The following is a 27465-nucleotide window of genomic DNA, read 5'->3' on the forward strand; positions in this document are numbered from 1 at the left end:
GTGTCTTGATAATTGCCAATAATTTCCATCTGTTGTCTATTCCATTTGCACAACAGCATGTGAAATTGATTGTCAAACTGTTGTTTCCTAAGTGGACAGTTTGATTTACTTGGAGTTATATTCTATTTAAATGTTCCCTTTATTTTTTTGAGCAGTGTATATGATTGGCTCTGTGGAAATAACTTGTACTCCGCTGAGAAAATTTCCATCTCAAAAATTAATTGTAACAGGAGAGCCTCATCTGAGTGTCTAGCTATATATTATTAGCAGTTGCGCAGAGAGTAATTATCATGCTCTCCTCCTTCTGATGCAGGAGATGCCCGGCCATGATACCGGAGCCATAATCATACTCTACTCTGTCTGATGCAGGAGACACCCGGCCATGATACCGGAGCCATAATCGTACTTTGCTCCTTCTGATCCAGTAGACGCCCGGCCATAATAAGGGAACCATAATCATACTCTGCTTGGTCTAATCCAAGAAAATCCGGCCACGATACGTGCACCATAGTCGAACCCTTCTCTTTCTGATCCAGGAGAAGCCCGGCCATGATACCAGAGCCACAATCGTACTCTGCTTCTTCTGATCCAGTAGACGCCCAGCCATGATAAGAGAGCCATAATCGTACTCTGCACAGTCTAATCCAGAACACACCCGGCCATAAGGGAACTATAATCGTACTCTGCTTGGTCTAATCCAAGAGAAACAACGATACGGGCACCATAGTCAAACCCTTCTCTGATTCAGGAGAAGCCCGGCCAGGATACCAGAGCCATAATAATATTTTTTTTATAGCGCTAACATATTCCGCACACATTATCATCGCTGTCCCCGATGGGGCTCACAATCTAAATTCCCTATCAGTATGTATTTTTGGAGTGTGGGAGGAAACCCATGCAAACGCGTGGAGAACATACAAACTCCTTGCAGATGTTGTCCTTGGTGGGATTTGAACCCAGAACCCCAGCACTGAAAAGCAACAGTGCTAACCACTGAGCTACCGTGCTGCCCAAATCGTACTCTGCTCCTTCGGATCCAGGAGAAGCCCGGCCATGAAATCTCTTTTCTCCAGCAGCGCAGGGATATGTCCATTGCCCTGGCCAAATATGAGATTAATAGTCAAGCTCAGCTCCATCTAATCCAGGAAACACCCAGCCATGATATTTGAGCCATAGTTAAACTCAACTTTGCCTGATCCTGCCCATCTGCGCTCCAGGCCTTATGCTGATGCAAATTGTAGTGTGCCTTAGAATGTTCCAGGATGATAATCTAATGAATAATCCACATTGCTGTTGCTCCAGTATGAATTCTAGATTTAATATGTCTGTTCATCACAGGTTGTCCAACGGACTAGATGGGGTAAGGATTGATAACAAAGACCAAATATCAATACTGACCTTCTTCAATGTATCCGAAAAGGACTACGGCAACTACACATGTGTGGCATCAAATAAACTGGGGAACAGCAATGCCAGCGTCATTTTGTACGGTGAGTAACATCACAATGAAGGGGTCCCCAACTCGCAAGAAATTCACTAAACATCCAAAAGGTTGTCATTGTCTGCAGCATTCAAACTAGAAGCAGTGGTCCAATATTTCCAGTTCAGTCTTATCTATAGTTAAAGGGAAAATATCTGCAAAAGTGTTAAGGGCTTTTGAGAAAAATCCAGTGTCTCGACCCCTCTACAGTCTACCCCAGTTTTCCCCAACCTTGGTCCTCAAAGTCACCAAATGGTCATGTTTTCAGGATTTCCTTCGTATTGCCCAGGTAATTGAATTCTTGTCTGTCCAGGTGATGCAATTATCACCTGTGCAAAACTAAGGAAATCCTGAAAACATGACCTGTTGCTGACTCTTGAGGACCGTAGTTAGGGAACACTGACCCACCCACAATCTGCTCTGTGTATTCCTCACATATTTATCCCTCTTGTTTTGAGGTCGGTGCTTATCTATCTGTGTCTAAAGTTCTGGATTATGCCTGGTCCTTCTGTCTGCCTCGTGTCTGGTACTCCAATTTACTGTCTGCCCAGTGTCTGATACTCCTGTCCACCCTCTGGCTGGTGACTGCCTATCATCTGCACTATGCTCCTATCCACCCCTATGTCTAGTGTTCCCGCCTATCTTCTGCTCCATGCTTCTGTCCACCATCCACCTTGTGTCTAGATCTCGGTCTACCCTTAGCTCCTGTCCAGCATCTACCCCGTGTCTAGTGCTCCTGTCCACCATCCACCCTGTTTCTAGTGCTCCCGCTTACTGTGTGTCCTGTGCTTCTGTCCATTATCCAGCCCATGTCTAGTGCTCACTTCCACCATCCACTCCGTGTTTAGTGCTTCCGACTACTGTCTGTCCTGTGCTTTTGTCCACCATCCACCTTGTTTCTATTGTTTCCGCTTACTGCCTGTCCTATGCTTCTGTCCACTATGCAGCCCATGTCTAGTGCTCCTGTCCACCATTCACCATGTCTAGTGCTCATGTCCACCGTCCACTCCTTATCTAGTGCTCCTGCTTACCATTTGCCCCATGTCTAGTGGTCTTGCTTATTGTCTGGCCTATTCTTTTATCATCCACCCCGTGTCTAGTGCTTCAAACGACCGTCTGCCCTTTACTACCCTCCACCATCCACCCTGTGTCTAGTGCTCCCACATATTATCTGTCCCGTGCTTCTATCAACTATCCAGCCCATGTCTAGTGCTCCTGTCTACCATCCACCCTGTTTCTAGTGCTCCCACTTACTGTCTGTCTGTGCTTCTTTCTATGCATAGAATGGTAGAGTTAGAAGGGACCTCCTGGGTCATCTGGTCCAACCCTCTGCTCAAAGCAGGATTCACCATTATCCAGCCCATGTCTAGTGCTCATGTCCATCATCCACTCCATGTCTAATGCTTCAGATTACCGTCTGTCCTGTGCTCCTGTTCATCATCCACCACATGACTAGTGCTCCTGCTTACCATTTTCCCCATGTCTAGTGGTCTTGCCTACTGTCTGACCTGTTCTGTCGATCATCCACTGTATCTGGTGCTCCTATCCATCATCCACGCCCTGTCTAATACTACTGTCCAACCTGTTTCTATCGTTTCCGCTTACTGTCTGTCATGTACTTCTGTCACATGTCTAGTGTCTCATGTCTACCATCCACCCAGTGTGTAGTGCTCCCGCTTACCATTTACCCCATGTCTAGAGGTCTTGCCTACTGTCTGCCCTGTTCTCCTGTCCACCATCCACCCCGTGTCTAGTGCTCCCACTTACTGTCTGTCCTGTGCTTCTGTGCATTATCCAGCCCATGTCTTGTGCACCTGTCCACCATCCACCCCTTTTTTTAGTGATTCCGACTACCATCTGTCCTCTTTTCCTGTCCATCTTCCACTCCGTGTCTAGTGCTCCCGCTTACCATTTGCCCCATGTCTAGTGGTCTTGCCCACTGTCTGTCCCGTTCTCCTGTCCATCATCCATCCCGCATGTAGTTCTTCCGACTGTCTGTCCTGTGCTCCTATCCATCATCCACTCCATGTGTAGTCCTCCACTGTCTCTCTCTTTTTTTAGAATATGGTCTGTATTTTGTCCTTCAGTGTGTACTTTCCAGGCCAGTGATAATTTACAATGAGGGAAAGTGTTCTAGCAGTGGTCCTCCTAGTACAGATACATATTTCTTGCTCACAGTTGTGGTGGGGTGTTATCCGGGATACTAGTGAATCCCGATAGTAAATACAAAGAAGAGTCAGAGTTTCCTCTGAGTTGCCACTCCTGTCCAACATCCAAATAAATTCCTCCATCAATCATGGAGGAGATGATTCTTCTCCGTTTTGATAACGTGTTGCTTGTCTTTGAAGCCAGCACCTCTGCTCCGTATCACCTCCTCTGGAGAGATCCTTTTTGCCTTCATTTACAATGTATTTTTGTTTGGGGATTTGATAAGTTAATTCCCTTGCTCTCGGTTCTCCCTCTTTCTCCCAGACAGGAGCCATTTCTAAATTTACTACTTTGCATTTTTCTCCTGTCAGGTCCTGGAACATCGCAGAACAGGAGTAACTCGGCCTCCAGCACCCTGGCCGCCACCTGCCTCTGGTGCTCTGTCCTCTATTTTCTCAGTTCATTTTGATGGTGTAGACAGCATGGAGGTGGGAGCTGTAGAAAGACATCCAGAAGCTCCAAACACAATAGTCATTTTCATCCACCCTCGGGAGAGACTCTTAAAATTGTGGATGACGCTTCAATCCTTCATCCTCCCTTGGCCATTGCGGGAGATTGATGGCTAGCCTATGGTTCAACCTCCATGAGTGGCTCAACCTCAGATGCTCGGGAGCTGGAGATGGTTTCTTGTGTTGGTGTCTTTGTAAATCCCGTGTGATGCTCTGCAGGCATGTACCAATGAGAGAGAGTGGAAGAATAAAAGACTGTGATCTCCCATAATCCAGGGAATGGTTGTACCACCGGTGTTAGGATAAATCCACAAAGGACGCCCTGGACACTCGGAGTGCTGCTAGGACATACTCAGGCTCTGGCTGAAAGATTTGTGGAAAGTAGGTAAACTGTGGATGTGACGATCACAGATAAAGGACACGTGTGTAACGAGATGATTGACCAAACAGCTTGTAATCTGCCTTTGCCCCCACCTATTCCATTCAGTGTGCAATGCAATAAAGATTATGGCCTGAATATGGAGGCTGGAAAAGACACAACCACCCTGCTTGCCATCACACCGGCTCATTCCACAGTTCTGATGGTTATGGTATCAAGCATCTCCAGCATTAATAAAGAAACTGCTTACATTCAGGCATTATGAGGAGGCTGCAGACCTTTGGATGTTTAGTCAGGGTCCCACTTCTTAAATTACAGCAAATACTCCCTGCCTTTAGATTCCACCATCCGCCCACCATTCCCAATGTGGAAGAACAGTAAGTGGAATAGTGTCCAGTCAATGCAAAGCATTGCGGAGAGACACAGGTCACTGTATTACTGGGAAGTGCAATGCTCTGCAGCACTCCAGTAGTTACTTTAGCAGTAGATCGCCTCTTTGGAGAAGCACACTTGGGGCTTGTTGAGGTAAAATTTGAATTTGGGATCTTATCTTTAGGAGGCTGGCATGTCAGACCCACGTTGATCAGTGTGGACACGGGCGGATAACTGGCATGTCAGACCCACGTTGGTCAGTGTGGACATGGCCGGATGGCTGCATGTTACACCGCGTTTGTAAACTTTTCTAAGTGAGGAACGTTTGATGGTTGTAATCCTGTGATGTGTCAATAAAGTCGGACATTTGTATCCACTCCTCTCTCAATGTTCTGCACACGAATAGCCGTGCCAATCTTCCAGTATAACCGGCAATTCCAGGCCGCATGGACACAAGCAGTGGTCGCTAATCAGGTCACAGGTGATGGCACATTAACCTTTCATATGCACATGACGCAGCAGTATGGTGACACTGGCGAACATTCCATCGTTCCCATGAACAGGAGTAAAATGGGGTGGATTTAACGGAGTACAGCAAGAGGTGGGACCCTCACCAATAAGACCCTCACCAACAAGCACAGTGAATCCTATGTAATTTATATACAGCAGAGTGTAGGTGTATCTTGTGTGCTTTATATATAGTAATCTTGGAGAAGGAAAGAGAGGGGTCTGAAGGAGAAGACAAATCCATATGGGGGAGTAGGAGACAGTACCAGAGGATTCTAGATGGGAGACAGAAGTCTTGGGAGGAAACCAGAGTCTGAACGACAGGGTCAGAGGTCTGGCTGAGGAGGTCAAAGGAGCAGAAGAAATTGAGGTGCATATGGAGCGGGTCTAGAGGAGGAGAGAATAGTCTGTAGGATGGGGACCTGAGCAGATGGGTCTGGAGGAAAAGACCTGGCGGAGTGGGGCTGCAGGTGGAGAGGAAGGAGTATAAAGTGTTTGGGACAGGAAAGTCTGATGATGACCAAGGTTTCTGGATGTAGGAGTCTAAAACACGGAGACCAATCTGACTGCTGCTTATTCTCTTCTCTGGACCAAGGACAGATGAGCTGAAGGTGCAATCAGGAGGACACATAGGGGCAGATTCAGCCACAATACAGATATTCTGCAGTGATGTGGAGTATCCTCTATAGAAACATCAGCCATATAGCAAGCACCGTCCATATACTATCCACCATCCATGCACCACGTTGTTGGTCTATAGACCACCATTATACATCGGCTCGGGTCAGTCGCGGCATTTCTGCTACAGACCAAATCTGCTCTCTTGGCTGTAAAAATGTTACATTCAAAATGGCAGTTTTGCTGCGTTTTTTTTATCTGCACTTTTTTTTGGGGTATGGATTATATGCGTTCTATCCACGTAGTGCAGCCTTCTCTCTAGAAACTAAGCAAAACTTGTAGATGTTTGTGTGCTTTTTCCCCCATAGAAAAAAATTAGTGCAAAAGTAATAAAAGAATTGACACGCTGCATATATCAAAAACACTGCTGTTCTCTAATTCAGTCAGGATATAAAAACCACGTGAGCAGGGAGTTCTGAAATCTCAAAGCTTTGCTAGTATAAAACGCAGCTTATATTTGTAAACAAAAAACCCCAAATGCTGCATGTGAACATAGCCATACCCGGCACATCATCTACAGAACTCGTCGGGTTCGCTGCCTCCAGAAGTGCTTTTTTTTTTTTCCTTTACAATTTTCGAAGTTTCTTTAGGCGACTCTCAATCAATCCTGCACTTGTCGCACTGACACTTCCCAGGCTGCGCACTCACTGTCTGCACAGCCCACTGAGCGTGCATGCTGGAAATAAAGGGCCAAACTGCTATTCACACACACAAGCCCCGGCAAGATGGCTGCCGCCATAATCACTTACTTTCTGGCTGTAGACTTATTACATTTGTGCGAGACTCCAGACTCTGGGGCGCCAATAACAGAACATCTGACACCTTCGTAGCCCAGGAAATGTCGTGTTTCTGGCATTACTCGGCCATGAAGAACAGGCATCTCCCTCGCGTAACTTGTCTTAAATAAAAAAAAATAAATAAAATTAACATAAGAAACAGGCGTCAACAATGTAGACCCACACGTTCTCCTCAGCGTGACGTCTTCTATGGTCAGTTCGAGATGGTGAAGCCCCCCACACAACACACAAGTGTATGCAGTGGTCACGGCCACAGTAGTGGTCACAATCACAGCATCAGTTATAGTTACAGCAGCGGTCAGAGTCGCAGCAGAAGTCATAGTTACAGCAGAGGTCATGGTCGCAGCAGCGGTCAGGTTCATAGCAGGTCACAATCACAGTAGCAGTCATAGTTACAACAGCAGTCAGAGTCGCAGCAGCAGTCAGTCACAGCAGCTGTCAGGTTCATGGCAGGTTACAACAACAGTCGGTTGCAGCTCAGGTCACGGTCGCAGCACAGGTCACGGTCGCAGCAGCGGCACCTGGTCACATTTGTTCCTTCTGTCATGAGGTCAGATACACCCCATAACTTCCAGCCTGCACAATGGAGGGCGGCACATTACCACACACACGCGGATGGACCATGGTACGTATGTCTCAGTATATTTATATCATGTTAACAGTGTACTCAGCTCTTTACAAGATTATTACAAATATAAAGAAAATATAATACAGTAACAAACAATAGTGAGAAGGACAGCTACTAAATGTTGAGGTGGAGGATAGGAGCCCCTGCCCCGAGGAGCTTACACTCTATACATACAATCCCCATCCCCTGACCGGGATCAGCAGGAGCCGTCACCATCAGGAATATAAGAAACTTGTGCAGCATTCCCATGGACGGTTCTCATCATTTCCAACATGGTCTTTCTGCTCTACAGATACTAGATATATAATGTAGGAAGAGGATGATAAGGATTTTACTGTTCAGGACTGGATTCTTTTGTAGGAGGAAATCGGGTCACAGGGATGTCCCGAACATTACATCCATCACATATTTGATATATGCAGACCTAGCGATCCTCCCACAGAAGACATCAGGTCAGAAGGATGTCCTGGACATTACATCCATCACATATGTGATATACACAGACCTAGTGATCCTCCCAGGGAAGGACATTAGGTCAGAAGGATGTCCTGGACATTACATCCATCACATATGTGATATACACAGACCTAGTGATCCTCCCACAGAAGACATCAGGTCAGAAGGATGTCCTGGACATTACATCCATCACATATGTGATATACACAGACCTAGTGATCCTCCCAGGGAAGGACATTAGGTCAGAAGGATGTCCTGGACATTACATCCATCACATATGTGATATACACAGACCTAGTGATCCTCCCACAGAAGACATCAGGTCAGAAGGATGTCCTGGACATTACATCCATCACATATGTGATATACACAGACCTAGTGATCCTCCCACAGAAGACATCAGGTCAGAAGGATGTCCTGGACATTACATCCATCACATATGTGATATACACAGACCTAGCGATCCTCCCACAGAAGACATCAGGTCAGAAGGATGTCCTGGACATTACATCCATCACATATGTGATATACACAGACCTAGTGATCCTCCCAGGGAAGGACATTAGGTCAGAAGGATGTCCTGGACATTACATCCATCACATATGTGATATACACAGACCTAGTGATCCTCCCAGGCTGGGAGTCAGGTCACAGGGACATCCAAGGTGTTTACCTGTCCTTGCGCTGTATACATGTATATGTATCAGATATCCAGTGATTGATCAGTGGGAAATAATCCATGCAGAAACCAAACCACAGAGAAGGTAATATATGAACATTTGTGCTCAGAAAGTTTCAGCATTGTAAATCATCTGAAGATAAAGAGTAGTGCAGGGTGGAGGCAGTGACGTGTGCGGTGAGCCTCATCCACCAAGATACATCCCAGTACCCTGAAAGCCCTTAGCTGCCCCCTCTCCTGTTCATGTGTAAAGGTCTCACACTAGACAAGTCTGTGCAGCATGGAGAGACTGTCCAATATATGGCAGAGAATGTCACACCACCATTTTGATAAAGGTGGGCATAATAGTGATCACCTAGAGAGGAAGACAAGTGGGTTCTATGTAACATGCTAAGATGGAGCTGAAGACATGAAGACTTGTGGGGTCGTGTGCATGCGTCACGTGCCGTGATGCTGGGCTTTAATAACACAACTATTTGAATGGAGGCCTCTGGAGTCGGCGCCAGCACAATGAATGGTTGTGTGTGTTTTGGGGGAGATCAGTAAAACACTGACACATACAGCTGGGATCTTATATACTAAAAGTTTGCGTGGGATTAGAAAAACTTTGATGGCTCCTGCCAGAGACAGTGCTCCCCTTGTGCACAGGTTGTGTCTGGTACTGCATCTAGACTCAATGTTAGTGAATATTGCTGCTATGCTACACTGCACACGACCTGTAGTCCGAAGTGGCAATACTATGGTAAGAAGGCAGCCATGTTTCCCAACCCTAGACAATTCTTTTAACAACCACTCCCATGACTCATGACCGGATCATTGTGCCTGCGCCATGCCTTTGATCGGCCAGTTGATAATACACCTTCTCACCTGTCTGTAACCACATCATCTGCATTCACACATGGAACGGACAGTGTGCGCTCATCACTCATGACAGTGGCTTCATCCATCACACCTGAAGACCATGAAGCGAAGCGTAGGCGTTTGTGCGTCACTCCTCGTCTCATGCTATATGGCCGCCTAGCTGGGGACATCATACTAGTATGTTCAGAATGTTTCTTCCATTTAATAATCAAAAAATTAACTTCTACATTATAATCTTACTGACATCACATTCAGATAAAGGGGAAACCAAGGAATGGATGATCCAAAGCCACCAGCTTCCAGGAGATCCCCCAAGGCTGGTAGTCTACCGCTCATGACGTCCACACATTGATGAATTTAAATCTCTTCCAGCGGACATACATAGGACCTCCTGTGGTGGGCACATTTTACAAGCAGAAGATGGTGACCACTCTCGTTCAACACAATCCCTTTTCTCAACAGGGAAGACCTACAGAAGGCAGCTCCACTGATCCCAGCCACCCCAGAGAGAAGGATACCCCAACAGTGGAAAGTTTAAATATTGCTCAGCCAGTCTCCCAGCAGTAAGTCGGGTTGAGCTATGCTCTGCAGGTGTCCTGGTTGTAGAAAGGGAATTGCATAAGTGATCGGCCAGCCGTTCCCTGGAGATAAATTGGAGAGACACAGTCCATGGTTTGCTTCATCAGGGACACTGAGATGTGGTATTTACTTCTGAAATGAAGAGAACAAAGTCACATGAGCATCGGCCAGTGGTTAGTCGAGTGGCTCAGCTCAGTCCTTGGATCTGCCCGTTCCCCCGGCTGCACCCTGCAAAAGTTCCTTCACCAAGAAGGTGCAGATGGTGGTGTTTTTTCAGCAGTGTCCGGGATTAAACAATCACTTGCAGTTTTTTTTTATTTTTGCTTTTTTTTCGTAATATTTTGCGACATCAGATTTTGTAAATTCTTTTTATTTCACTTGTTTTATTTTAGAATCGTTGTTTCCCTCCTGTGAGGACCTCAGACAATGAATTGCATTTGTCAAAATTGAGCAGGTGGAAGTAGAAGAGACAGAGAAAGCGCGAAGAAGAGGAGAAACATAGGAGTGCAGAGGAGACATCGAGGAGAGCCGCTGTTCCCATCGTGAACTGCTCCGGGCCCTGAGGAGAGAGGCAGACCACAAAATTAAGCATACAGAAAGCGAGATCATAGACAAGCGCAAGAGAGAAAAGAGAAACATGGTGGAAACGTGACTTCAGATCCAAACGAGGCAACGACATAAGACAGAAACACCACTAGAAAAGAAGGAAAACGACCACAAGGAGAAGTGTAAGGCTATGTGCACACGCTGCGGATCCGCAGCTGTTTTGACGCTGTGGATCTGCAGCTGTTTACCATGAGTTTACAGTACCATGTAAACCTATGGAAAACACAATCCGCAGTGCACATGCTGTGGAAAAAAACAAGTGGAAACGTAGCGTTGTTTATTCTGCAGCATGTTCATTCTTTGTGCGGATTCTGCAGCGGTTTACACCTGCTCCATAATAGGAATCCACAGGTGTAAAACCGCAGGTGGAATCCGCACAAAAAACGCATAAAATCCGCGGTAATTCGCATTGCGGTTTACCTGCGGATTTACAGAAACAGGTGCGGAAAAATCCGCAGGCATCCCACCTACGTGTGCACATACCCTAAGAATGAAGCATCTGCTCGCAGATAAGACTCCCTCCTCTGCACCTGCAGACCTCCTCTACAAGCTGCCATGTGCCACACAGATTTCAGCACTGCCGATCGATGAACACTTCATTATTCCTCCGACAAGATCTCTGTAGCTGCAGACTCAGGCGCTCATTATTGTGTACAATCAGATGTGCAAAGACGCAAGGAGAGGCCATGTTATCACTAAGAAAGGCTCACTTTACAAAGATCCTTATCATCATGATGCCACCACTAGCACATATGCGCGGATGTCCATGGAGCTGACAACCCATGTGGAGCCGACGTCGTCAGAACCACCTGGAGCTGCCATCCACAGAACCACACAGAGCAGACATCATCAGACCCATGTGGAGATGCCATCATCCGAACCACCCGAAACAGCAGAACCAACCTTAACTGGCGCCACCGCCATCATTGTCAGACCCACCCAAAAGCTTCCATCCTCGTCAGACTCACCCAGGGTTGCCGTCAGACCCACACACAGTCACCATTATCAGACCCACCCAGAGCTCCCACAGTCAGAACCACACAGAGCCGATGTCATTAGACCCATGTGGAGTTGCCATAATCAGAACCAACCAAAGGCAACGTAATCTGACCCAACTGACGCTGTCACCATCATCATGAGACCTACCCTGTGCTGCTACCATGATCAGACCCAACCAGACAGAGCTACAGTCAGACCCACAGAGTCACCATCGTCAGACCCACCTGGAGCCATCACCATGACCAGACCCACCCAGAGCTGCCATCAGACCCACACAGAGTCATCATACTCAAAGCCACCTAGAGTCACCATCATGATCAGACCCAACCAGAGAGTGATACAGTCAGATCCACCTGGAGCCGCCACCATGATAAAACCCACCCAAAGTCATCATCGTCAGACCCACCTGGAGCCGCCACCATGATCAGACCCAACCAGAGATATATACAGTCAGACCCACCTGGAGCCGTCACCATGATCAGACCTACCCAGAGCTGCCGTCAGACCCACACAGAGTCATCATCATCAGACCCACCTGGAGCCGTCACCATGATCAGACCCACCCAAAGTCATCATCGTCAGACCCACCTGGAGCCGCCACCATGATCAGACCCAACCAGAGAGATATAGTCAGACCCACCTGGAGCCGTCACCACGGTCAGACCTACCCAGAGCTGCCGTTAGACCCACACGGAGTCATCATCATTGACACACGTAGCCACCAAGATTAGAATCATAGAATGGTAGAGTTGGAAGGGACCTCCTGGATCATCTGGTCCAACCCCCTGCTCAATGCAGGAAATTAGACCTATGTGGATCCACCATCATCAAACCCACAAAGTGCTGAAGATGCCAGACCAGCGCGGAGCCTACATCACCTGGCTCTTACATGCCCCCAATATTAAGCCTCTCTAAAGCCAAAAGTGTAAAAGGGAACAGCAAATAAAAGACTGAGATTGATAGTGTAAAAGATATCGTAACCTGCAGAAAGAAAAGCTCCCCAGAGATAAATTAGAAGTATAAATGGCGCTGATCATTTGTGAATGTGCAGTGCAAGCAGCATACAGCAGATGGCCACGTGTACAGAAGGTCAGAAGCTTCTCATCCATAGGGCATGTTCATCGCTTTTATTTATTAAAGGGAACCTGTCACCAGTTTTTTTGCCTATCAACTAAAAATATCATCTAATACAGTGTGAGCTATACATTCCCCAACTACTTGTGAAACCCCCCGACTCCCCATGAATCCCCCATAAGAACCTTTTATATTTCTCCCGCGCTGTATAGAAATATCCTCGGTCCGGTCCGATGGGCATTGGTTTTGGACCCTCTCCCCACCCCAAATCGGCGTGCTGTACGTATTACCTTCTGCGCGTGCGCAGTATGCTTTGCCCAACTGCGGGCAAAGCCGAGAAGCATTAGTGCGCATGCTCCGAAAGTACTATGTCCCTGAAGTCTTTCGCGGTGTTCCGGGACGTAGTTTACCTGTGCATGCGCACTAATGCTTTTTGGCTTTGCCCGCAGTTGGGCAAAGCATACTGTGTATGCGCAGAAGGCAATTTGAAGGCGCACGCGCGGGCCTGTATGCGAACGCCGCTATTCACAGAACGGAATGCGTACAGCACACCGATTTGGGGTTGGGAGAGGGGCCAGAACCAACGCCCATCGGTCCGGACTGAGGATATTTCCATACAGAGCGGGAGAAATATAAAAGGTTCTTATGGGGGATTCATGGGGAGTCCGGGGGTTTCACAAGTAGTTGGGGAATGTATAGCTCACACTCTATTAGATGATATTTTTAGTTGATAGGCAATAAAACTGGTGACAGGTTCCCTTTAAGTGCCCGGCATATGAGACCCACTTTCTATTTGACGCCTGACTCCTGCCGTTACCTCACTGAACCTCTAGCTGACTAATTAATCCTGTGTTTGTTAGGGACAACAAAAGCAAGAAAAGACGAACACCGCAATTTAGGTTAAGGTCGGAAGCAGTGTCTGAGACGCTCATTACGGAGGTAGGTGCAGAAAAGCTGGCTGCCAGGAGAAATATTCGAGAATGGCTGCACAGACCTCAGACCCAGAGTCCTACAGTCAGCGTCACATGCGAGTGCACATAACAAGAAGCCTCAGGACTTGTCAGCTCAGGAGACCCGCAAGGATAGAACATCAAACTCCCCCACACCCCTCTGTAGACGATGGTCTATGGAGTCTCGGGCTCAAAGACCCGAGACAGGATGGCATGTCACATGACTGACAGGTGCACTTAGGTAGGAAAAAAGGATCATCCCCGCATTGCCGCAAGAATTCCAAGAATTGTAGAGGTTTCAACGTGGTTTATTCTTCGCGTTTCAGGTGACCCCTTCATCAGGACATACCACAAATATTGTACAATCACAGGGATGGTCCTTTTTTTCCCACCTAAGTGTATGTTTCAATCAGGTCCTGCACTGACCTGTGGATCTGCAGCAGCCGCCATTAATATATATCCTTCCTTCAATCTCATCAGGTGACTAGTTCTCTTGGTGGGGAACTCTGTGTAACGTTTGATAAGACCCTATTTGCGCTTTTGTGTCTCCCTCTTTTCTCTGATATGACTGACAAATGCAGACAAGAGGAGAAGACTGGGACATCACACGTGTGGGTCTGTGGAGCCGGCGACAAAAGCCGCTGGCCAACACCTACAAGACTATACAGACACAGTGTTACCCTGCCTGCAGTAACCCCATAGTGTGATAATGGAGGGGGATGGGTCACCCCATAGTGTGATAATGGAGGGGATGGGTCATAGCAGCATGGAGCGTCACCCCATAGTCAGATAATGGTGGGGATGGGTCACAGCAGCATGGAGCGTCACCCCATAGTCTGATGATGGAGGGGATGGGTCATAGCAGCATGGAGCATCACCCCATAGTCTGATGATGGAGGGGATGGTCACAGCAGCATGGAGCATAACCCCATAGTCAGATAATGGTGGGGATGGGTCACAGCAGCATGGAGCATAACCCCATAGTCTGGTGATGGAGGGGATGGGTCATAGCAGCATGGAGCGTCACCCCATAGTCTGATGATGGAGGGGATGGTCACAGCAGCATGGAGCATAACCCCATAGTCAGATAATGGTGGGGATGGGTCACAGCAGCATGGAGCATCACCCCATAGTCTGATGATGGAGGGGATGGGTCATAGCAGCATGGAGCGTCACCCCATAGTCTGATGATGGAGGGGATGGGTCACAGCAGCATGGAGCATAACCCCATAGTCAGATAATGGTGGGGATGGGTCACAGCAGCATGGAGCATAACCCCATAGTCTGGTGATTGAGGGGATGGGTCACAGTAGCATGGATCGTCACCCCACAGTCTGATAATGGTGGGGATGGGTCACAGCAGCATGGAGCATAACCCCATAGTTCGAGAAAGGAGGGGATGGGTCACAGCAGCATGAGGTATAACCCCATAGTGTGATAATGGAGGGGATGGGTCACAGTAGCATGGAGCATTACCCCATAGTCTGATAATGGAGGGGATGGGTCACAGCAGCATGGGCGTCACCCCATAGTCTGATAATGGTGGGGATGGGTCACAGAAGCATGGAGCATAACCCCATAGTGTGATAATGGAGGGGATGGGTCACAGCAGCACGGAGCATAACCCCATGGTCTGAGAATGGAGGGGATGGGTCACAGCACCAAGGAACATAACCCCATAGTCTGATAATGGAGAGGATGGGTCACAGCACCAAGGAACATAACCCCATAGTCTGATAATGGAGAGGATGGGTCACTGCAACATGGAACATAACCCCATAGTCTGACAATGGAGGGGATGGGTCACAGCAGCAAGGGTGATAACCTCAGTCTGATAATGGAGGGGATGGGTCACAGGAACCTACAGCATCACCACAGGGGAGGACACGCAACGGCTGAGCAGGGGAGGACATGCAACGGCTGAGCAGGGGAGGGCGCGCAATGAGAAAGAAAGAGATAAAAAGAGAGAGAAAGATAGAGAAAAAGAGAAGTCTGAGCAGAGAAGACAATTGAGACTGATAAGGAAAATAATCAAAGCGCCAATATGGTAATTTGCTTGTTATAGGCCACCTATATATCAGTCATGTTTCCCTTAAGCTAAACGAAGGCTAAGCCTGCAGCCCTTGTGACTGTTCTGTAAAGCCATGGTCCATAGATGAGATGTTCCCACAGTGAGCCGGCGTCTCCGAGTTTTTTGAGACAATGATACTTGAAATCTTAGAATTGATTATATTTGCAATATTTAAAGAAACACTGTCAGCAGTTTTCTGCCTTATGAATCCTGCCCATCATCTTTAATCATATACATAGGGTTCCTACAGCCCTTTATGCCCTCGCAGGTGCCCATGCATACTTCCCAAATGGTTTATTCATGCCCCGTGCTGCATGCAAATTGGGTGGTCTGGTCCGATGGGGAATCCAGATAGCGCTCATCGCTGCCCGCACTCGTCAAACGCCGCCTCTTCTATCTGGATGGAAGTGGATAACTTCAACCTATAAAAGGTGATGGGCATGGTCTATAAGCCAAAAAACTGGTGATAGGTTCCCTCTAATTATTGCTGGTGTACAGCACAAAAAACAACAGCTGTGAGCCAGAAAACTGATTTAAATACTCCAACTTTTGAGCCATGACAGATCCCTGACATATTTATAAGGGTCCCGTATGCGCCTTTAGATCTAATCTTTCTCAATCTCTTTCAATTGTAACATTTATTCTAAATAAACTTTAAATTTATACAAATAACCCATGAAGACGGATGTTTTTCTTGGACTACAGATTTCTATGTCAAAGCGTGAAAGTCTGAGCAGAGAAGATCAGTCTGAGAAGATCAGGGTGAGAGAAGTCTGAGCAGAGGAACAGGGTGAGAAGATGAGCAGAGAAAAACAGGGTGAGAGAAGTCTGAGCAGAGAAGAACAGGGTGAGAGAAGTCTGAGCAGAGAAGAACAGGGTGAGAGAAGTCTGAGCAGAGAAGAACAGGGTGAGAGAAGTCTGAGCAGAGAAGAACAGGGTGAGAGAAGTCTGAGCAGAGAAGAACAGGGTGAGAGAAGTCTGAGCAGAGAAGAACAGGGTGAGAGAAGTCTGAGCAGAGAAGATCAGGGTGAGATGTCGGAGCAGAGAAGATCAGGGTGAGATGTCGGAGCAGAGAAGATCAGGGTGAGATGTCAGAGCAGAGAAGATCAGGGTGAGAGACATCTGAGCAGAGAAGATCAGGGTGAGAGATGTCTGAACAGAGAGGACCAGGGTGAGAGAAGTCTGAGCAGAGAAGAACAGGGTGAGAGAAGTCTGAGCAGAGAAGAACAGGGTGAGAGAAGTCTGAGCAGAGAAGAACAGGGTGAGAGAAGTCTGAGCAGAGAAGATCAGGGTGAGATGTCGGAGCAGAGAAGATCAGGGTGAGATGTCGGAGCAGAGAAGATCAGGGTGAGATGTCGGAGCAGAGAAGATCAGGGTGAGATGTCGGAGCAGAGAAGATCAGGGTGAGATGTCGGAGCAGAGAAGATCAGGGTGAGATTAGTCTGAGCAGAGAATATCAGCGTGAGAAACGTCTGAGCTGAGAAGATCAGGGTGAGAGATGTCTGAGCAGAGAAGATCAGGGTGAGAGATGTCTGAGCAGAGAAGATCAGGGTGAGAGACATCTGAGCAGAGAAGATCAGGGTGAGAGAAGTCTGAGCAGAGAAGATCAGGGTGAGACGTCTGAGCAGAGAAGAGATCAGGGTGAGACGTCTGAGCAGAGAAGAGATCAGGGTGAGAGATGTCTGATGAGAGAAGATCAGGGTGAGAGATGTCTGAACAGAGAGGATCAGGGTGAGAGATGTCTGAACAGAGAGGACCAGGGTGAGAGAAGTCTGAGCAGAGAAGATCAGGTTGAGAGATATCTGAGCAGAGAAGATCAGGGTGAGATTTCTGAGCAGAGAAGATCAGGGTGAGAGAAGTCAGAGCAGAGAAGATCAGGGTGAGAGAAGTCTGAGCAGAGAAGAACAGGGTGAGAAGTGAGCAGAGAAGAACAGGGTGAGAAGTGAGCAGAGAAGAACAGGGTGAGAAGTGAGCAGAGAAGAACAGGGTGAGAGATGTCTGATGAGAGAAGATCAGGGTGAGAGATTTCTGAGCAGAGAAGATCAGGGTGAGAGATGTCTGAGCAGAGAAGATCAGGGTGAGAGATGTCTGAGCAGAGAAGATCAGGGTGAGACGTCTGAGCAGAGAAGATCAGGGTGAGAGACGTCTGAGCAGAGAAGATCAGGGTGAGACGTCTGAGCAGAGAAGATCAGGGTGAGATGTCTGAGCAGAGAAGATCAGGGTGAGATGTCTGAGCAGAGAAGATCAGAGTGAGATGTATGAGCAGAGAAGATCAGGGTGAGAGATATCTGAGCAGAGAAGATCAGGGTGAGAGACGTCTGAGCAGAGAAGATCAGGGTGAGAGACGTCTGAGCAGAGAAGATCAGGGTCAGAGATGTCTGAGCAGAGAAGATCAGGGTGAGAGATGTCTTAACAGAACTCTGTACACATGTGTATGTATGTGTGGGGCACTGTGCTATTTATTAATTCCAGAGCAGAAAGATCTGGATGCATCACACAGCTTAGATAAAGCTTAACACGGAGATTCGAGTAGCTGGCACACAGATCAGGTGCCATCCATTCCTCTTAGGTGTGGCCAAGTTGTGGTGACCAGTCAAGCAGGAGGACACATGGGCACAGTGTGAGCTGAAATTTGCTGAGGATGCAGTACACGTGTATATCCAGAGAGGCCGAGGACAAGAGAAGCCTAATGCAGGTTGTTCCACAGCTGCAGCTGGTAATCAGACCACCGAAATACAGAGCCAGTAAAGATGCCATGACCCCCCCCCTGGCTCCTACTCATCAGGGTGTACCCTAAACTCCACTATATTAATAACCAGCTCATTGGGGAGAGTTATCGTGTTATCAGTATTAGAAGCGGGAGAGCAGCTAGGCAGGAAGCCAGGGGAGCAGTAGCATAATGGTATACTAACCTTTAGGGGGGTCAAAGTAGCTCTGCTTTCTTCTAAAAATCTTAAAAATTGTTTATTAGGGTAACATAATTGCCCATAAAAAAAGCCAGACACTCGCTACACAACTTCACTGACAAAATTCCTCAGCTCCCTAAATGCCAATGGCTTCATGACCATATCAATCAGGCTGTGTAAAGATGGACAGAAATAAATGTGCTATCCCTGTCCAACACAAGACTAAAGGCTTCAGGAAGAAGTTACTGATCACCCAGGAAGCACAGACCAGAGTCCCGAGCACTCGGGAAGCTCAGACGAGAGTCCCGAGCACTCGGGAAGCTCAGACGAGAGTCCCGAGCACTCGGGAAGCTCAGACGAGAGTCCCGAGCACTCGGGAAGCTCAGACGAGAGTCCCGAGCACTCGGGAAGCTCAGACGAGAGTCCCGAGCACTCGGGAAGCTCAGACGAGAGTCCCGAGCACTCGGGAAGCTCAGACGAGAGTCCCGAGCACTCGGGAAGCTCAGACGAGAGTCCCGAGCACTCGGGAAGCTCAGACGAGAGTCCCGAGCACTCGGGAAGCTCAGACGAGAGTCCCGAGCACTCGGGAAGCTCAGACGAGAGTCCCGAGCACTCGGGAAGCTCAGACGAGAGTCCCGAGCACTCGGGAAGCTCAGACGAGAGTCCCGAGCACTCGGGAAGCTCAGACGAGAGTCCCGAGCACTCGGGAAGCTCAGACGAGAGTCCCGAGCACTCGGGAAGCTCAGACGAGAGTCCCGAGCACTCGGGAAGCTCAGACGAGAGTCCCGAGCACTCGGGAAGCTCAGACGAGAGTCCCGAGCACTCGGGAAGCTCAGACGAGAGTCCCGAGCACTCGGGAAGCTCAGACGAGAGGGAAGCATGGACAAGTCCTGAACTGGGCCTGCAGACTGGAGGACGAGCAAACACAAGGTAGAAAAGAAGGGGCAGAAAACAGGACTATGAGCAGAGAACAAGACAGCATGAAAAGCAGCAGAGATGGTGGATGGGTGCATGCGTGGCAGTCACATGAGCAGGCTTTGTATGAGGGGCATGAACCTACAATTAGTCACCACCTCCTCAGAGAGGAACAGAGTTATCTACAGCTCACACTCAGAGCACAAACAATGGGAAGACACAAAACAGGGGGCACGACGTGTACTGACCTTGTAGCAAAGGTGAACTAATGGACTGGGATATTTCTACAAATGGTAGGAGACACGAGGCAGGGGGATAAAAGACGACGTTTACTCCACAGAAATATACAAGAAATCTAACCAAATGAGCAAATATCAGGCTTAGCAAATCTTCATCTAGTTCTGGATATCGAGCTTCTACAGATGGGCACTTGTACCATGTTAATCTACAGTGATTACGTGAGGTGTCAAGGTAAATAAGGGGAACAATCTTGTGTGTGGATGAGTGCATGCATAGTATACACCCCCGAGATCATGGGTGACCAAGCCAGGAGCCCCCCAGAGTGATGCTTCCTATAGTATCCAAACACAATGACATGAGGACCCGAAGTGCATCATACAGCCTTAAGGTCAGGCGTGATCAGCCAGGAGCCCCCTCCCCCCCCCCCCCATTAGTAATGCTCCCTACAGTACCCAAACACAATGATACGAGGACCTGAAGTACATCATTCACCCCTGAGGTCAGGTGTGATCAACCAGGAGCCCCCCACTATAATGCTCCCTACAGAACCCAATCACAATGACACAAGAACCCGAAGTACATCATACACCCCCAATCACAATGACACAAGAACCCGAAGTACATCATACACCCCCAAGGTCAGGTGTGATCAGCCAGGAGTCCCCCACTATAATGCTCCCTACAGAACCCAATCACAATGAAACAAGGACCCGAAGTACATTATACACCCCCGAGGTCAGGTGTGATCAGCCAGGAGCCCCTGTTGTGAATTCCGTTCTTGGGCTCCCTCCTGTGGTTATGAATGGTACTTTTTGAGTTCTGCCCTTGGGCTCCCTCTGGTGGTTTTGAGTGGAACTGCTGCTCCTTGAGGTTCTGCAGCAGCTGCTTTCACTAATCGGCTCCACTGGCCTTGCTATTTAACTTGGCTCTGGTCTGTAGTCCATGCCAGCTGTCAATGTTCTCTGGGTTGGATTCAGATCTCTACTTGGATTTCTCTTATGGCCTGTCCATTTCAGCATAAGATAAGTTCTTGCTAGTTCTTTGGTTGTCCATTTGCTTTGGACCTTACTGCTCAGTTAAGTTATGTTTCTTTTGTCCAGCTTGTCATTATGAAATATTCAGGCTAGCTGGAAGCTCTGGGGAAGCAGATTTGCCCCTCCACACCGTGAGTCGGTGTGGAGATCATTTTTGTAAACTCTGCGTGGATTTTTAGTTTTTAATACTGACCGCACAGTATCCTTTTCTATTTTCTGTCTATCTAGATTAGAATTGGCATCCTTTGCTAAAATCTGATTTCATTTCTGTGTATGTCATTTCCCTCTCTACTCACGGTTAATATTTGTGGGGGGCTATCTTTCCTTTTGGGAATTTCTCTGAGGCGAGATAGTTTTCTGTTTCCATCTTTAGGGGTAGCTAGTTCTTAGGCTGTGACGAGGCATCTAGGGAGTGACAGGAACGTCCCACGGCTATTTCTAGTGTTGGTGTTAGGATTAGGAACTGCGGTCAGTAAAGCTACCACCTCCCAGAGCTTGTCCCATGACTCATTTTACCCACCAGGTCATATCAGTGCTTCTCCGTAACCACCAGGTCATAACAAGCCCCCCACTATAATGCTCCCTACAGAACCCAATCACAATAATACGAGGACCCGAAGTAAATTATACACCCCCGAGGTCAGGTGTGATCAGCCAGGAGCCCCCCACTATAATGCTCCCTACAGTACCCAATCACAATGACACCAAGACCTGAAGTACATCATACACCCCCAAGGTCAGGTGTGATCAACCAGGAGCCCCCCATTTTAATGCTCCCTACAGTACCCAATCACAATGACACCAAGACCCGAAGTACATCATATACCCCAAGGTCTGGCGTGATCAGCCAAAAGCCCCCACTATAATGCTCCCTACAGTACCCAATCACAATGACACCAAGACCCGCAGTACATTATACACCCCCGAGGTCAGGTGTGATCAGCCAGGAGTCCCCCACTATAATGCTCCCTACAGTACCCAATCACAATGATACAAGGACCCGAAGTTCATCATACACCCCCAAGGTCAGGTGTGATCAGCCAGAAGCCCCCCACTATAATGCTCCCTACAGTACCCAATCACAATGATACCAAGACCCGAAGTACATCATACACCCCCAAGGTCAGGTGTGATCAGCCAGAAGCCCCCACTATAATGCTCCCTACAGTACCCAATCACAATGATACCAAGACCCGAAGTACATCATACACCTCCGTGGTCAGGTGTGATCAGCCAGGAGTCCCCCACTATAATGCTCCCTACAGTACCCAATCACAATGATACCAAGATCCTAAGTACATCATACACCCCCAAGGTCAGGCGTGATCAGCCAGGAGCCCCCCACTATAATGCTCCCTACAGAACCCAATCACAATGACACAAGGACCCGAAGTATCATACACCCCCAAGGTCAGGTGTGATCATCCAGGAGCCCCAACTATAATGCTCCCTACAGTACCCAATCACAATGATACCAAGATCCGAAGTACATCATACACCCCCAAGGTCAGGTGTGATCAACCAGGAGCCCCCCACTATAACGCTCCCAGCAGTACCCAATCACAATGATACCAAGACCCGAAGTACATCAAACACCCCCAAGGTCAGGTGTGATCAGCCAGGAGTCCCCCACTATAATGCTCCCTACAGTACCCAATCACAATGATACCAAGACCCTAAGTACATCATACACCCCCAAGATCAGGGGTGATCAGCCAGAAGCCCCCCACTATAATGCTCCCTACAGTACCCAATCACAATGATACAAGGACCCGAAGTACATTATACACCCCCGAGGTCAGGTGTGATCAGCCAGGAGCCCCAAACTATAATGCTCCCTACAGTACCCAATCACAATGATACCAGGACATGAAGCACATCATACACCCTCGACGTCAGGTGTGATCAGCCAGAAGCTCCCCACTATAATGCTCCCTACAGTACCCAATCACAATGATACGAGGACCCGAAGTACATTATACACCCTGAGGTTAGGGGTGATCAGCCAGGAGCCCCCCACTATAATGCTCCCTACAGTACCCAATCACAATGATACCAAAACCTGAAGTACATCATATACCCCCAAGGTCAGGTGTGATCAGCCAGGAGCCCCCCACTATAATGCTCCCTACAGTACCCAATCACAATGATACCAAGACCCGAAGTACATCATACACCCCCAAGGTCAGGTGTGATCAGCCCGGAGCCCCTCTCTACAGTACCCAATCACAATGATACCAGGACCTGAAGTACATCATACACCCCCCCAAGGTCAGGTGTGATCAGCCAGAAGCCCCCCACTATAATGCTCCCTACAGAACCCAATCACAATGATACCAGGACCTGAAGCACATCATACACCCCCAACGACAGGTGTGATCAGCCAGAAGCCCCGCACTATAATGCTCCCTACAGAACCCAATCACAATGATACGAGGACCTGAAGTAGATCATACACCCCCAAGTTCAGGTGTGATCAACCAGGAGCCCCCCACTATAATGCTCCCTACAGTACCCAATCACAATGATATAAGGACCCGAAGTACAATATACACCCCCAAGGTCGGTGTGATCAGCCAGGAGCCCCCACTATAATGCTCCCTACAGTACCCAATCACAATGATACCAGGACCCAAAGTACATCATACACCCCCAAGGTCAGGTGTGATCAGCCAGAAGCCCCCACTATAATGCTCCCTACAGTACCCAATCGCAATGATACCAGGACCCGAAGTACATCATACACCCCCAAGGTCAGGTGTGATCAGCCAGGAGCCCCCCACTATAATGCTCCCTACAGTACCCAATCGCAATGATACCAGGACCCGAAGTACATCATACACCCCCAAGGTCATGTGTGATCAGCCAGGAGTCCCTCACCATATTGCTCCCTACAGTACCCAATCACAATGACACCAAGACCTGAAGTACATCATACATCCCCGAGGTCAGGCGTGATCAGCCAGGAGCCCCCCACTATAATGCTCCCTACAGTACCCAATCACAATGATACCAGGACCCGAAGTACATCATACACCCCCAAGTTCAGGTGTGATCAACCAGGAGCCCCCCCCTACAGTACCCAATCACAATGATACCAGGACCCGAAGTACATCATACACCCCCAAGTTCAGGTGTGATCAACCAGGAGCCCCCCCCCCTACAGTACCCAATCACAATGATACCAGGACCCGAAGTACATCATACACCCCCAAGTTCAGGTGTGATCAACCAGGAGCCCCCCCCTACAGTACCCAATCACAATGATACCAGGACCCGAAGTACATCATACACCCCCAAGTTCAGGTGTGATCAACCAGGAGCCCCCCCCCTACAGTACCCAATCACAATGATACCAGGACCCGAAGTACATCATACACCCCCAAGTTCAGGTGTGATCAACCAGGAGCCCCCCCCTACAGTACCCAATCACAATGATACCAGGACCCGAAGTACATCATACACCCCCAAGTTCAGGTGTGATCAACCAGGAGCCCCCCCCTACAGTACCCAATCACAATGATACCAGGACCCGAAGTACATCATACACCCCCAAGTTCAGGTGTGATCAACCAGGAGCCCCCCCCTACAGTACCCAATCACAATGATACCAGGACCCGAAGTACATCATACACCCCCAAGTTCAGGTGTGATCAACCAGGAGCCCCCCCCTACAGTACCCAATCACAATGATACCAGGACCCGAAGTACATCATACACCCCCAAGGTCAGGTGTGATCAGCCAGGAGCCCCCCACTATAATGCTCCCTACAGTACCCAATCACAATGATACCAAAACCTGAAATACATCATACACCCCCAAGGTCAGGTGTGATCAGCCAGGAGCCCCCCACTATAATGCTCCCTACAGTACCCAATCACATTGATACCAAGACCCGAAGTACATCATACACCCCCCCCCCAAGGTCAGGTGTGATCAGCCAGAAGCCCCCCACTATAATGCTCCCTACAGAACCCAATCACAATGATACCAGGACCTGAAGTACATGATATACCCCCAAGGTCAGGTGTGATCATCCAGGAGCCCCCCACTATAATGCTCCCTACAGTACCCAATCACAATGATACGAGGACCTGAAGTACATGATATACCCCCAAGGTCAGGTGTGATCAGCCAGGAGCCCCCCACTATAATGCTCCCTACAGTACCCAATCACAATGTTACCAAAACCTGAAATACATCATATACCCCCAAGGTCAGGTGTGATCAGCCAGGAGTCCCCCACTATAATGCTCCCTACAGTACCCAATCACATTGATACCAAGACCCGAAGTACATCATACACCCCCCCCCAAGGTCAGGTGTGATCAGCCAGAAGCCCCCCACTATAATGCTCCCTACAGAACCCAATCACAATGATACCAGGACCTGAAGTACATGATATACCCCCAAGGTCAGGTGTGATCATCCAGGAGCCCCCCACTATAATGCTCCCTACAGTACCCAATCACAATGATACGAGGACCTGAAGTACATGATATACCCCCAAGGTCAGGTGTGATCAGCCAGGAGTCCCCCACTATAATGCTCCCTACAGTACCCAATCACAATGATACCAGGACCCAAAGTACATCATACACCCCCAAGTTCAGGTGTGATCAGCCAGGAGCCCCCCACTATAATGCTCCCTACAGTACCCAATCACAATGATACCAGGACCCGAAGTACATCATACACCCCCAAGGTCAGGTGTGATCAGCCAGGAGCCCCCCACTATAATGCTCCCTACAGTACCCAATCGCAATGATACCAGGACCCGAAGTACATTATACACCCCCGAGGTCAGGTGTGATCAGCCAGGAGTCCCCCACTATAATGCTCCCTACAGTAACCAATCACAATTATACGAGGACCCGAAGTACATCATACACCCCCAAGGTCAGGTGTGATCAGCCAGGAGCCCCCCACTATAATGCTCCCTACAGAACCCAACCACAGTGATACCAGGACCCGAAGTACATCATATACCCCCAAGGACAGGTGTGATCAGCCAGGAGCCCCCACTATAATGCTCCCTACAGTACCCAACCACAATGACACCAGGACTGGACTGGACGCCAATAATGACTCTGCACATTCCCTAAGACAGGGGACAAATACATGAGATCTTTGTGCTGAGAACATGGGTGCTCCCAATATCAAGGGGGAACAATAGGTCCTGTTCACATCTGCTGCAGCCACTCGACTGATATGACGTAACCAGTAATGAGGGGCCGCACCGGTCCCCTCAGCACCACATAACCCACAGATCCAGGACACAGGATCTGGACTGATACAAATGTATCCAGCATCCAATATACATCCAGATATACAGACAGACAGAATGCTGGACCGACCGACTGTCCTCCTAACACTCAGCATTCAGCAGACAGGAGCTCTGCCCGTCTCCAAGTACTCGGACAGCAGTGGACCCCAATCAGAAGACACGTCCGGCAGATGGTGAGCGTCCGGCCACAGAATAGACCACAGAGAAAAGCTCCAGACACATACGAGGGACACACCGAATAGTAGAAAAGACAGCGCCTCAACCGTTGGTGAAAAAAAATCACTATAGCCTGAGAAAGAGCTTTTGGATCGAAGCGTTGTCATAGGAGGCGGAATAAAGGGTGATTGCTTTTCCCCAACGGTTGAGGCGCTGTCTTTTCTACTATTTGGTATGGACTTTTTTCCGGGATGAACGCCCTGGTTGCGACGTGCGTCCTAAGTAGTGTCCTGTAGGACCGTCGCTATATGAGGTGCGGTTTAACTTAGAATTTTTGATTGACATATGAGGGACAGGCACACACGGGTTTCATCATGTCTGAGCCTGGGAACGAATTACTCCATTATCCTGGATTTCACCTGAAAACCTGTATTATATTCCGCTTCACCCCCAAATTTCGACTCACTGGGCCCCGACGAGACCTTGCCAGCATGGCCATCACTTCACAGTCAGTCAATGGCACTGTATGCAGACAGGGGTCTGTAACCAGCACTGTAAAATGCTTGCTAGGTTGTGTGACCTCTCATAAGGATCACACAAAAAAATACTGTATGTCCACTATCTTGGGCATCACTTACAGGGTGTACATGTCATAAGGGTCCAGCATGCAAAGCAGCTCAAAATGGCCCCTGTCCACCACTGCACTTACCAAAGAGAATGACGCTGGCATTGCTGTGTCCCAACCGGTTCGTGGCCACACACGTGTAGTTCCCATAATCTTGTTCAGAAACATTGAAGAATGTGACACGAGAAAACGTCTCTCTGTTCTCCACCTTCACTCCTTTCCTGGAGTCACTCAGCCTGCAAAGAAGAAATCCCTCATCATTAATACAACAGACAACTGGAATCTTCTCAGCCCATATTCTGCTACTCTGCGCCTTGCCCTCCTGACCCTGTGCACTTCCACCCTGCCTTCCTGCTCCTGTGCACTTCCACCCTGACCTCCTGCTCCTGTGCACTTCTACCCTGCCCTCCAGCCCCAGTGACCTTCCACCCTGCCCTCCTGCTCCTGTGCACTTCCACCCTGTCCTCCTGACCCTGTGCACTTCCACCCTGCCCTCCTGACCCTCCACCCTGCCCTTCTGCTCCTGGG

The 27465-nt window shown here is 48.6% G+C and overlaps 2 protein-coding genes across 6 annotated transcripts in view; one reads left to right on the forward strand and one right to left on the reverse strand.

Moving 5' to 3' along the window:
* LOC143764133 (opioid-binding protein/cell adhesion molecule homolog) overlaps nucleotides 1–5264 on the forward strand; it is a 179194-nt gene extending 173930 nt beyond the window's left edge. For both annotated transcript variants that reach the window (XM_077249350.1, XM_077249349.1), the window contains 2 exons: nucleotides 1339–1490; nucleotides 4000–5264. In XM_077249350.1, coding sequence (XP_077105465.1) covers nucleotides 1339–1490; nucleotides 4000–4097 — 250 coding nt within the window. In that variant the 3' untranslated portion in view covers nucleotides 4098–5264. The remainder of the gene's footprint in view (nucleotides 1–1338; nucleotides 1491–3999) is intronic.
* LOC143764132 (neurotrimin-like) overlaps nucleotides 1–27465 on the reverse strand; it is a 971575-nt gene that overhangs the window by 25637 nt on the left and 918473 nt on the right. For 2 of the 4 annotated variants that reach the window (XM_077249347.1, XM_077249346.1), the window contains 3 exons: nucleotides 27022–27173; nucleotides 8330–10632; nucleotides 7489–8003 (listed from right to left, as the gene is read on the reverse strand). In XM_077249347.1, the coding sequence (XP_077105462.1) occupies nucleotides 10514–10632; nucleotides 27022–27173 (271 nt within the window). In that variant the 3' untranslated portion in view covers nucleotides 7489–8003; nucleotides 8330–10513. Of the gene's footprint in view, nucleotides 1–7488; nucleotides 8004–8329; nucleotides 10633–27021; nucleotides 27174–27465 lie in introns of those variants that run through there. The other 2 variants (XM_077249348.1, XM_077249345.1) reach the window with 2 other exon arrangements.

This window comes from Ranitomeya variabilis, chromosome 4 (genome assembly GCF_051348905.1).
Source record: "Ranitomeya variabilis isolate aRanVar5 chromosome 4, aRanVar5.hap1, whole genome shotgun sequence".
Lineage (NCBI taxonomy): Eukaryota > Metazoa > Chordata > Amphibia > Anura > Dendrobatidae > Ranitomeya > Ranitomeya variabilis.